Below are 13446 nucleotides of genomic sequence, written 5' to 3' on the forward strand. Positions count from 1 at the left end.
TCATTGAATATTTCCCAATATTCTCTTGGAGTTTTCTGGCTTTTTGTCATATGCCTATAAGATCTTCGGCATGTGCAGTGATGGAGTTGCTTAGCTTTTAGCAGCATATTAGAAGTGTCAGATGTCATCATAGATTTCCTCCATCGGTCAACAGTATGACGCAGAGGTATACCTCAGAATTTCCGCCTTGATAAAAATCGCTCGGGAAATAAATACATGAAACGAGCAAAATTAGGAGACAAGCCTAGTAGCTACTTTTCTCAAATATGGTTCAGCGGTTTATGCAAAAATGAGATACTTTCAAGTTGGATATGTCTTGAAGTAAAGTTTTGCTGAGTTTATTTACCTATTTCTCTCATTAAATGTAGCGGTCATCCGCAATTGTGTCTAATTAAATGCGTGCTTTTGAGCAAGCAAAGGTGATTTAATGCTTTGTTAATCGAGCATGAGAAAGCGGTACTTAATAATATACCGTATAAGGCTTAGATAGATTAACCAATTTGTTCAATGCGGAGAAATTGATACGGCAATTGTTGTTTCAACAATTGTTAACAAACCTTTTTGTATAATTTATGCTGCTTAGTTTCGTTTTACAAATTTTGCTTTTCTTTTAGTGTATCAGACCTTTAGACCTCAATTTATCGCTCTTTTTCCTTTTTAATCAACCTTTATCATATTAAAATAATATCAAATCTTAGCCAGTTTAATTGAATTTTTTCTGAAAAAGCCGTCAGTAAAAAACAAGTTTTGAGAGTTTGTGGTGAGGTCAATCCCATTTCCCGACTTACGATTCAAAACAAATGAAAAAACATTATGTATGGCAAATTTGAACCCTATTTAATATATAAGAAACTTTCATCGTATCAAAATATTATCAAATCTTAGCCAGAATAATTTTTTTGTCTGAAAAACCACTAAAAAAGCAGTGTGCGTGTGTGGTGATGTCCATCCCATTTTCGACCTGCAAATCAAAACAATTAAAACATTTACGCTAAATTCTGGGACCTATTTGGTATAAATTTAACTTTTAAACCACTTTTCATCACATTTATTAACTGTCAATTAATAAAGCGTTGAACCGCTTTTTAACTTAGGCACAATTGCGTATTAAAGATACAATCAGTGCAAAATTTAAGTAAATTCAGCGCGAAGTCGAGTTTCCTTGATTGCGAAAAAGAGATGCCTAAATTGAGCATAATTGTTATACTTTGCGAGCAAAAAATAGTGTACACAGTTTGTATCTCAATTCCGTGGTTAACATTAGGACACTTTTGCAGAGACAGGTTGCGCGATTCCGGTTAATTTCAGCCAATTTCGCTAAAACATCTATTTTTCGCAATACTATATTAATATAGGAAAAAAACAAAAAAAGAGACGCAAACTGGGCCGATTTAACAGTGACGATTGGTATACGTCTGCTGCATAATCAATTACAGGTTAATTTGATTAGAAATGCAAAACCTTAACACAAGCCTGGTTTTTCATCCAATCATTTTCTTGGTTCCTTTGAAGATCAGTTTAATTTGTGTGCCAAAATCTGGTCAAGTGATTTTCATTCTAAAGTGCCATCAGTCTTAATAGTAAATGAACTTCAACCTCTAATGTTTATAAAAAAAACACTGAACAGCGCAAAAATATCTCTATTTTGGAGGTCAATCTTATGGACAAAAGATTGATAAACTCAATTTGCTGAGATAGATTGGGTTATCCTACATAAATTACATTGGTTAAACCACAGGTAAAGTCAACCTAAGTTCTTTTCAAAGATTGACCATAATTTTTTCATGGCCATTATTGGGTTACCACGTTCTACTAATGAGTCAAACTCTCAGAAATGCACGAAACTTGAAATACCAAAGAGATTAAAAAGGCTAAAATTTTGAATCTTTGATGTATTTTTTTCATAGTTATTCGTTACCGTTCCTCTGGTCGTTCGCCGGTGATAAAAAAAGAAGCCAAACTGCTAAAATGTTTGATTAGACTTGATTCGAAGCGTACTTGATAACTTGGTTTTACATTTTTTTATATTTTTCGTTTGTGCCCGTTTAGTGGGTGCATATTATTAATTTGTTTTTAAATCTGAAACAAGTAAATTAAACCAACCACTCGGTTAATGGCGCACTTTAGATATTCAAAAATAAACATTATTAATTTCTAATTCATAACAAACTATATTTCGTTTTTTTTTTTAAACTTTAACAAAAAAAGTATTTGTTACCCTTCTGTCTATTGGAAATCTTTCGTGTCAGCTAAGCAATATTGCTATAAATTTTTCTTTAAATTTGATCTTTGACGTTTCTTTCCTTTTGTAATTGAAAATCTGTTCTCTTTTGGATAAACTTACGAAACGTTGAACCAGTACTCCATTTTGACTTACATTTCAGTTATGGGATCGGTTAAGACTTTGGTTAAGAAAAGGTTATGGGTTCGTTTCTTTGCAATAACTGGCACGTTTTCTGAACATCTTAAATATTCGTTGGGTTCTTTTTTGTTTGTAAACGAGTACTGAAAAGCACGATTAATGACACTGTTTTTATTATGAGTTCTGCTGGAAGATTTTTAGTGTCAAGAAGTAGCTCTCTGACAGTATCGTATTTGGATTTAATCAAAAAACATTTTTTTTTCGCTCGAATTAGTCTGTTTTTTAATTTTGTCGGCAGAGCAAAATGGTAAATTTCGGGGAAAAAATTGCATATAAATTTAAATGAGACAATATAAATGATAATAAAAGATTTTTGCCTGTTTTTAACGGTACTTAATGACGAAACAAGAATAACGATCTGATTGCTGGAGCCATTTCGCTAATAACTTGTTGAGTTGATTTTGATGGGTTAGTTCCGAATCACTTATTACGGCCAAATATCTAAATTTTTCAGACGCACCAAATTGATGGCCTTTGAAGTTAACATTTTGGATGATGGGCAATCTTTCATACAAAAACCGTTTTAACTCTGTTTTGTTCTCATTTACGTTTGAACTGTTTGTTTCATATATTGATCTGACTTGTTCATAGCAACTTCAGTGCGTAATAGTAAAATTGCTTCATTCATTGCATGACATAGATTTGCTGTATCATCGGCAAAGTGTAATACATCACAATTCGTCGATACAGCTCCACTGACGTTGTTGAAACATAGTAGTTTAAAAAATAAAGGCGCTGATACAGTGCCCTGAGGAACACCGTGAATAAGGACAACTCAATCTGTTTTTGCGATCCCATTTTAACACACTGTTTTCTATCTCAAAAGAAGGGGTTTAAAAAAATTGTTGCATCCCTTCTGTTGCAAACCGATTTTTTAAATTTGTTCATAAAAAAATAGAGATATCGAGCTTAAAGTTTTTGCTAATTGTAAAAAAAGTGGGACAACAATTTAATGTTCGACAAGGCATTGATTAACTTTTTCAGATAATGAAACGATAGTGTCGAGACAGGACTTTTGCTTTTGAAATCCCTATTAAATTCGTTGATCAGACCATTAAAAATTTAAGTGGTCAGTTTGCTGTTCAAGTAGTTATTGCTCTAAAATTTTCCCTAGAATTTGTGTGTCTGATCTGAATCGATAGATTTCTGGTTCTAGCTGTTGTTCTTTTTTTAAAACAGGAGTAACTGGGGCTGTTTTTAAATCGTAACGAAGCGACTTTTGTTTATGCATTCAATCTTTACAAATTATAAAAGACTTCCATTGGACAGTTCATTATCTTTCAGCGCCCATGTTGGAATATAGCCCTGGCAGTGCTATTTATACATAGGTAGACTGTCAATAGCATTATACAATTCTTTTCCTGCGACTAGTGGGAAGTTCTGCTCCCTAAGAATTTAGGAAAAACGGAATTGGAAACACTTCTTTAACTTTATATAATCCGAGCCTCACAAAAGAGTTATTAAAAATATTGGCAATATTTCTGTTATTCTCAACAAAATGACTGCCTTCCCATTATTTGTCAATTAATTCTATTCGACTGTTGGAGTTGACCGTCTTTTTTGATGAATTTCATTTGTTTTCTGAAAATGGTGGCTCCTGGAAAATAATATTTTGTATAAACTTCGACAGCCTTTTTCAGTTACTTTTGACTGAAATGCGCAAATAGTTGTAATTTAAAAATGTCGCTGTTTTTGAGTTTTTCTTCCACGCTTCAATGAGACTGTCTTTTTCATTCATTAGGCCTTGTAAATCCCTCGTCAATCAATTTTTGTTTTTTTTTACTATTTTCTACCAAATTAAAGGATGCATGAGAACTCATTTATCCGCTAGATTGGTAACAAATGTTGCAGCGCAATGTCACGACTGAATATTAGTCTTAAATAGGTGTTTGTATTACTTATCAAAAATTGGCTCGCCATATGATTGTGATTTATTCTTAATGATGACTGATATACTATTGTGCAGTGATGAGCTCCAAGAATTGAATCTAGAATACTCGCTTCAAAATTTTGGTTCTTTGAAAAAACATTTCAATTGACGAAATTTTCTAACCATTTGTCCATATTGTCTCCATTTCATTAATGTAAAAGAGCCCATTATTTGCTGTGGAAATATCAAGTGACTGTCTACCCTTTGCACTTAACAAGTTTATATTTTACTCCCCGAATATAAATGGATTGTCCGTATACGAATAAAACTTAGAGATTTCTGCAGTCATTGAATCCAGAAAAAAATAAGAAGATTTACCTTGAGGCAGTATGCTATATTAATGAGTTGTTTTTCTGTTGAAGGCTCATCAATTTCAGAAAACTTTGACTCACAAAAAACTTCAATTGATTGTGTTCAAATCATTTCTCTTTTTTTTAGCCTGCTTGGGCGCCCAGATATCTAACACTCCACCTTATTGTACTTTGGTAAATGATGATCTTGCTTGGTAAACAAAGTGATGACTATTGCTTAGAAAAAAGGAAAAAACTCAATGTATTGTCAGTTTTTTCGCTTACCCATTTTTCCGTAACAACTAGGAATGAATTTTCATCAAGACTTTCCAAATATGTGATCGATATGATGGCAGTTAGGTTTTTATTTTTATAAAACTTTGGCTGACTTTTGAAAAACTCAGTCTTTTGCACCCCCCAGACTCGCGTGTCATATTTTAACATATTGATTAACCATGTAATGCCACCTGCTCTAAACCTGGGTTACATAAAGCTCTGGGGGCATGGGCGGTATAGATCCCATTTTTGTTATATGGTGAAAGAACAAGAATCTAAGAGTACGGTAAATTTTGGAGATACTTTTGTTCATAGCCCGCATAACGGAACTCTTAAATAATTTGACGCAATAAATTGCAGCGGTAAACCTAGCGGTGCATTTTCACAGAATTGTAACCTCTGACAGGGTGCGCTTTGAAGTTATCTTTCCGACAGAGTGGACAGGTCTGATTCTCGTTTCCGCAAACTCTAGTAATACAACCCCCACAGATGATTTGTTCACAGCACTCCAACTCTCTCGCATCTAGAGGGTGACTGAGGCAAATTTCACACTCCACAGATCCCATTGCACCCCCAACATCCATTATCTCCTGTAATAAATAGCAAAAGGATGATTATTGGTATAGCGTCTGCGAAAAAGGTACGAACATTGAGCTACACAATATTTCTTCCACTTTTAAGCTTTAATAATATCCTCGTATATGTATTTGAACATGGCCTAATGCGTAAACTTCCTGATACTGTATAAATTCTTTTGCTCGTATGTTATCTATGTTCCTAGGTAGTCAAAAAGCGTAAATAAAACAAAAGACGAGTCTGTTTTGAAGGCTGAAATTCCATCAGTTTTCCGATTCCTCATTTTATAGCTAGTAAATAAATTTTGACATTAGACGCGAGCAATCATAGCTAAAATTGTTCGTTTTTCCGTTTCAATGAAAAATCACAAAAAAAATCAAAGAGACCGATAGGTACGATTATTTTGATTAATATTATCCAATTGTCATGGTACCCGCTTTATTAGTCATTTCGTTTAAAAATTACAATAAACTACGCAAACATGGCCATTAAGCTCTATAATATTTGTTCCGACCCCTCTTGAGGGGGGGGGGGGGGGACTATATACTCAACTGGGTTTTTTTTGTTGTTCAGACAATTTTGACCGATCGATATATTCATCGTAGAGAGTTGTCAGTGGTATCATTAAAAAGCCCGTCCAACGTAGAATATGGAATTCCAAAGAATTTTTTGAATTTTAATTTTTACAGAGAGTTAAGAAGGCTTCAAGTTTTGTGAATCGTAGACGAAAATCCGTTTTATTCAAATTTTCTGGATTTTTTGACCAAATTTTTGTCAATTTTGCTAAAATTTGTTAATATTTATAACATTAATGTTGCTGAGTTTAATTTTCAGTATAGCGGAGGTTTGCCGATTGGTTTTATCCGAGTCGTTTGGTTAAAATGGTTTTAAAATTTTGTGAACATGACCGAATTGCGTTATTTTTATACAAATTTTCCGGAATTTTTGCCTAAAATTTCGTCAATTTAGCCAAAATGTGTAAAAATTAAAAACAATAATAATCTTGATTTCATGTTTAGAGACTAAAAGTCTTGTTGACCATTTTCATTTAATTTTCTGGCTAATATTATGGCTAAACGTTTTTGAAAACTCAGCCTTTTTCATCAAAAATTGCCCAAAATAAGCTTCTTAAGTCTACTTTGATTAAATTTGCGGGAAGTTCACACCCAAAAACAACTAACACAATATTTTTAAACTACAAAAGGAAACTAAGGATCATCAAAAAACAGCAGTTATTTTTGATATTCTAACTAACAAATTATCTAGATATTACACATTCGAAACAATTGTGTGTTCTAATTAAACAAACAACTTGGTCCAATCTTGGACTGTTAAAATCCAAATATAATTAAGATTGTAATCGGTCGGTCTTTTTTTTGAAGAAAAAAATCGATCTTTTTTATGTTAATTAAAGAACAGAAAAATTCAATTCAAAGCTTACCATTGATAGGTGCAATTGACTTCCTAATCAGTTCCCAATTAATGTATCTAGTTTTCTATTCGAAAGATTATGGTTGTCTTGACTTTTGAAAACAATTGATTTTTAAATAAACGATGGCATTCTGAACCGTGCCACTATTTTTTCTTTTAATTTGGTCAACTTGTAGCTTAGTGTCAGCAAAGAAAGAATGTTTATTCATCCACATCTTTTTATTGAATTAAAAATTAAAGGCTTTTGCTGTTTTACGGGTCAAGTTATGGTTTTCTGGCTTTGATACTACTAGATTTCACAATTTGTTTGTGATTCTAAGGCATTGACCCACTTTTCACGTTTTTTTTTCGTTTTGTCTCATTGTCACATTATTGATAGTTCACGTATTACATTATTGGCATTCAAAATAACACAGAGTTGAACATATAAAAGTCATAGATTATGCTTTTAATGGCTTCGACACTAATGGCTTCCCGAAGAAATTAATTGAATTTTTCACATTTGTCTCTAACTGTAGATTTTACTTTGCCATTTTAGTCGTATGAAAATTCCTGGATAATGACAGGTCTGCTTGGTTTTTTATAGAGAACAAAAATGAGCAAATATTCTGATTTGATTAGATTTATGATGGTTTTCATGACTTCGAAAACAATTGTTTTCAATAATTAAAAAAGATTTTTTAACTTCGCTCTTTTTGGCTCTTTTTTGTCAATTTGTCACCTAGTCTCGTTAATTACAGGTCACCTAAGAAATTAATGTCCTCGCAGGAAGCAGCAAGTGATCAAAATTTAGTGTTTCTCTAGAAATTTTTAGTAATTTACTTGCTTCGACACGCGTTCTTTGGAAAAAAAAGAAAAACCAATTTTTGATTTTTTGATTTTTTCCTATAATTGACGTTCTTTTTGTAGACGTAGGACATATTCTGAAGAAATGCATGTCTCAAGCGCTTCTTTTGGACAGAAACCAAACCTATTTAATGTTTTTTATAGCTAACCGCTCTCACGACTTTACAATTAATTGTTTTCGTAAAAAACAAAAGTAAAACTTAATTTTGCTGTTTTTTTTATCGTCTACTTTAATGAGAGGTTGCAGACCACGTTTATGTTGTTCGAGGAAAACTCAATTGCACATTTTTTGTCGAGAAAATCTAATTTTGTGGCTTCGACAGCATTTTCTTGCAGAATTCAATTGGGTTTCTGTTTGTTGTCTCTATTAGTTGTTCTTTTTGTAACCGCAAGAAAAATTGATTCATAACAGGTCTTAATGCCCTCCTATAAAACTGTTTGTGATCATAAACATCTTAGATTGTTTTCAATTGCTATCTAATTGTTTTCATTACCTAGAAACTAATTCTTTTTCAAAAAAATAAAAGCCAACTTTTTATTGCTGTTTTTTTTCTTTTTTGTCCAGTTGTTACCGGTCCTTTTTATGAAGTGATCCCCTAACTTTTCTAGTGAAGCACTAATTTTTTGTTTGGTTCAGTTTTATCTGACGCTATTTTCACTTCGTTATTAATTTTTTTTTTTGTCATTAAGTTTTGGATGTATTAACGTTTGTTGATATTTTTGTTTGGTTTTGTTGTTCGTCTTGGCTTGTTTTCTTAATAATGGTTGGTCACACCAATCTAATTTGGAATTTTTTACTCCACTGAGTTATTTGCGTTGCAGGCAATTGTTTTTGTTCAGACAGATTTCTTTTTGAAAAATACTGTTCCTCATTTGGTAGACATTTATGCCAAAACGTGGATGAGCGTGGTCGGAACTTTATGTGCGAACGCACTCTACAGAGCATCCTTGTTCCTATAAAAACCTACAGTTTTTAATTTCAATCGACATATTAACCGTTTCTTGAAAAATGAGATTGGCAATGTCAAATCACAATTTGTGACTCATTTTTTCGACGATATCCGTCTTCCTTTTTTCAAAAATCTTATCACAAAAATCTTTTCTGTTTTCACATTTCGTTTCTAGTACTCAAATTACGTTTTAATATGCAGTTTTTCGCTGAGACCAATGTACTCTCAGTTCACCATCCGTTATCATTAAGAGTTTCTAATGACAGTTGGTTTCCAAGAATTGTTGTCTCTCAGCTTGACAAATGCTCAATAAAAGTTATAAAAACAGTTTAGTCATGACAAACTTCTTTGAATAGTTATATTTATGGTTAACATATTAACTTTATCAAACATTTTGACATTGTTAGCTAGATTCTCGAGGCCAGTTGCTTTGTGCTCAAAAATTAATGAATTTTTCAGGATAATTGAATTGCTGCAAAAATGTGCCGCTGAAGAATGTTTACGTCTGAAGCCATTTGTACTATTACCTAATGGTTTTAAAAAATAAACAGGCTATTTTTGTTGTTTCAGCTTTTCCGAAATCTAAAGAAAGCAATAATACGATTCAGACAAGCCTTTTTTTCAGATTTTTATCTAAACTTTTTCCTCAATGAACTAGTCATTCTCCAAGCGTTTGGGATTTTTTCTCATCTGTAATGATACTAAGTGTCTGTTATGATAGATCACAGTTATTAAAATGAACAACAGCATTTGCATTGTTCGCAATATAGTTGCGTGAGGTTACGATTATTTTTGCACACTGGTGGCACACTGGTTTGCTTTTTATTAAAAAAAAAACAAACTTTTTTTCATTTCTCGAAAAAAACTGTTTGATACACTTGCACAGAATAAAAACAAAAATAAATGGTTTTTTATTAGTTTTGAACTCAATTAAATTTCTTCCATGTTCATGGTTTCCTTCACAGCAATCACTTCTTTCGATTACTTTGTTGCTATCTGATAACAAAAATGGCGATATCAAAATTTAGAGTTGAATCAAACAAAAACCTGTTCAAACAATGTACATCAAGACTGCTAAATTCATTAAAACATAGAAATCGATAATCGAGCAAAGAAAAATTACATTTATGGTGACGCGGCTGAAGAGCAAAACAAAACTTGAGCGTTTTGGGCACTGTTTTCTCAATTAACTGTCTTCATGCAAACAACTTCCTGTTATAATTATTAAACTAGAATTAAATATAACGATCAAAATTAAAAATTAAATTAACTTTTCTCATGCAGCGTGTTCTTTATTCTACGTGTCGGAACCCTTTCCATTCAATCCGAGACCCCTTTCGATTGAATTCTGATTGCTAAAATTGGCTTTAAAAAAGAGTGAGGTTTTCGATTGGTGGTTCAAAGTCATATAAGAATTTCTGCGGAGAAAAAGAAAATTCCTTGCGAAAATCAACCCTAAATTACTAAAATCTTACTAAAAATCTTACTAAAATTCAACCCAAAATTAATGAAACATCTTGATGGCAGTCAATAACGCAACAAAAGATATAAGAATAGTAGTGAATGCAATTCACCACTTTTACCACAAAAAATTTACCACTTTTACCACAAAACTTACAAAATTTCATCAATAGCAGCAGTAGTTTGTTTTGAAAAATTTGGTATTTATGATTTAGGGTTTCTGTTTTTTAGAATAACTTCACAATCAAGGCAAACTTGATAAAAAACTCAACATTTTGCTACTTACCGCTTGCCCTTATACTTGTCGTTAAAGTGAAAAAAGTGCAGACAAGTAGGTTCGACGAAAAAAGTTAACCAAAACTCTAAAACTTTAAAAAGTTGCAAATTTTTGTTAAAGCGTTTCTTTTCGTGTTTTTGTAAAAACCTTGTACTATGTTGCTCCAAAACTTGATTGCTTGTTGATACGTTTTTGAGTTTACATAGAGTGTATATTAAAATTCAATATTAAAAAGCATTTGTCCAATGTTACAATTGATATAGTTAATAAAATCTAAGATAACTTTGAAGGTTTTTTGAAATTCTTAACTATGAGTGTCTTATCCAAAAGAAACTTAAAAATGCAAGATGCAGTTATTTTCAAGTGGATACCTGCAAAAAATTTCGGATCTTTTCCTTCTAGTCCCCTCCACTGCTTAGTTTTTAACCCAGGCTTTACATGTTTATATATACTGTTAAAGTTAAGTAAGTTTATACATGATCATATATGAGCAATTTGCTTTTTGATAAAAGCTAGCATAGCTATAACTTGAAAGTATTACGTATTTCCAGGAAACTTTGTTGCATATAACGCCAGCATCGCTACAAATTTCAGTATTATATCATTTTTGTTGTTATCGGCTATAATAAGCGCTCGATTTTCAAAACTTTTAAAAGGAAATTATTCTAAAAATGCCTTTAATCTGCTTAGACACTCCTGTTTGAATGAAATGCAAATATCCCGGGTTGACCGGGTAACAGTTATAAAATCCCAATTTCCTATTATGTCGTCTATGAAACGTTGTAATCTTAGAACTTTCATGATTTCAAAATGAAAGGTGTAGACGGAGAAGTTTTTAGAATAATCATGAACAGAGCTGAAACAAAGCGCAAAAAATATTTTTCAGTGATACCTTATTTATGGAAAAGTTTTAGTAAAAGAACTTCATACAATTCTTTTGAAAACTTTCGGAAATTGCTTATCCTCTAGTAATGAGAAACTTGAGTCTCGGATATTAAATTTTGCATTGTTTTATGGAAAATTTATTGTCATAAAAATTCATGAACCAAGAAGTTTAAGCGCTTGTTCACATCACATTTTGATGTAATGAGTAAATTGAAATTTTCAATATGGCCACAATTGATAATGAACGATCTCAGTGAAGTTTTTTGACAACTTTCAAGCGCTTGCGAGATTCTGAAGAGTAAAAATTGTTCTTAATTTCTTTCACCGTTGCGACATCGGACTCGTGTAAAATCGAGGAAAATGTTGTTTTGTGACAAGAAAGCTTATGAAACCCATTTTTCATATTCAGGTGTGTATTAGCCTCAGTATTTGCCGTTCTGCCGTAAAATGCTTCTTAAAAAGATTGGAAGCTATCGAAATTGGCCATTTAAAGTGTTCAACATGAACAGATAAAATTTCTGATGAAAAAAAGTTATGTTATCATTATACAAAACGTACGATCACAGTTTTTACGTCTTTAAATTGTTAGTCCTAGTCCAACTTATTATTAGTGTTGATTTTTATGATAATTGAACCCTATTTACAATCCAATGTGAATGGAGTCAGTGACAAAGCTTATTTCAAAATAGAAAAATTGTATAAAACATACTTAACACCAAGCTGGAAGTCTCTGAAGGCAATACCATCACGTTTTTCGGCGCCCACTAAAATAATCTCACTTTATGTATGAAATTTTCTGTTTAGGCCCGCGAGAAAAAAATATTTGTTGCAAACAATTTTAAGAACCGCATTTTTTTTTACTTTCAGCTGGGTGGTAACCTTGGTAGGAATAGAATCCTGCAATAGAAAACTTCTTAAAAGGATTCGTAGGCCAACAAAATTGATCAATTTGCAATTATCAAAATGAATAAATCAAAATTCTAATTTTGGACCTTAATCAAACTCTTTGTGTCATCAATGATAATTCACGCCTGAATCATATTGTAAACCATATTTTTCACTAAACGTTTGTTTAGCTGTAAAATTTTCTATACATGAGATCTTTAGGAAATATATTTGTTTACTTATTCTACAACAAACTGATTTCCACAATTTTTTTGTCTTGTACTAGATCTTCCAAGACTGCCGCAACGTGCCTCAGCGGTCAGAAAAGTGCAGCTTTTTGTTCGAATATTGACTTATATACAACTTTTCCACGAAATTATGAACACATAACGCCCCTTTCAAAATTTAATTCGTAACCGCTACTATTTAACAATTCATCGGTGCCATGCACACATTTAGTCCAAAAAAAAACGTTATATTATCATGACAAAAAATGTAAGATTACAGTTTCTAAGTCTTCAAAGTGTTAGTTCATAATTTGCTATTTAATGTTGATTGTTACGGTAATCAAATCCTTTTTATAATTCGACGAGACTGGAGTCAGTGAAAAAACTCATTCCGAAAGAGAAAAATTATTAACTATAAAAAAAACAGCAAGCTGGAAATCGCTGGGGTCTTTATCAAACCGTTTGTTGGTTCCTACTAAATAAGCCACACTTGACGTGTGCAATATGAAAAAATAAACGCTTATTCAATCATTTTTCAGGAAACCAGTGTTTTAATTACGTTTTCACCTGTGACGTACTTATGAAACTTTCGACTAGGCCCGAGAGAAAAATTGTTTTGAGGTACACAATTTTTTTACCCCTATTTTTTTTACTTTTAGCTTTGTGTTAACTTCGGTAGAAGTGTCAACGCTTTTTAAAAAGATTTGAAAGCCAACAAAATTGATCATTTACATTTTTCAACATTAAAAGAAAAAATTCTAATTTTGGAGCATAATCGATACCTGCGTGTCTCAAAAGATATAAGTGATAATGTATACTAATTTAATGAACAGAACGTGTGCTGAGCTTTAATTAGCTAATTGTGAGCTCTTAAGGACCAATACTTGTATACCTACCTTACCTCAAACTGATTTCCACAATTTTTAGTCTAACATTAGTTTGTCGAAGAAGGCCGTAAAGAGCCTAAACGATCAAAAAGTGGCATTTTTT

General features: G+C 32.2%; 1 protein-coding gene across 2 annotated transcripts in view; it reads right to left on the reverse strand.

Annotated features, from left to right (window-relative positions):
• The window catches only part of LOC142354818 (uncharacterized), a 50940-nt gene that overhangs the window by 36133 nt on the left and 1361 nt on the right, over positions 1 to 13446 (reverse strand). Inside the window, exons 1-2 of one of the 2 annotated variants that reach the window (XM_075407184.1) lie at positions 12054 to 12102; positions 5316 to 5508 (exon numbers count right to left, since the gene is read on the reverse strand). In XM_075407184.1, the coding sequence (XP_075263299.1) occupies positions 5316 to 5502 (187 nt within the window). In that variant the 5' untranslated portion in view covers positions 5503 to 5508; positions 12054 to 12102. Of the gene's footprint in view, positions 1 to 5315; positions 5509 to 12053; positions 12103 to 13446 lie in introns of those variants that run through there. The other variant, XM_075407183.1, reaches the window with a different exon arrangement.

Source organism: Convolutriloba macropyga, unplaced genomic scaffold (genome assembly GCF_964194025.1).
Source record: "Convolutriloba macropyga unplaced genomic scaffold, txConMacr16.3 SCAFFOLD_827, whole genome shotgun sequence".
NCBI classification, from domain to species: domain Eukaryota; kingdom Metazoa; phylum Xenacoelomorpha; order Acoela; family Convolutidae; genus Convolutriloba; species Convolutriloba macropyga.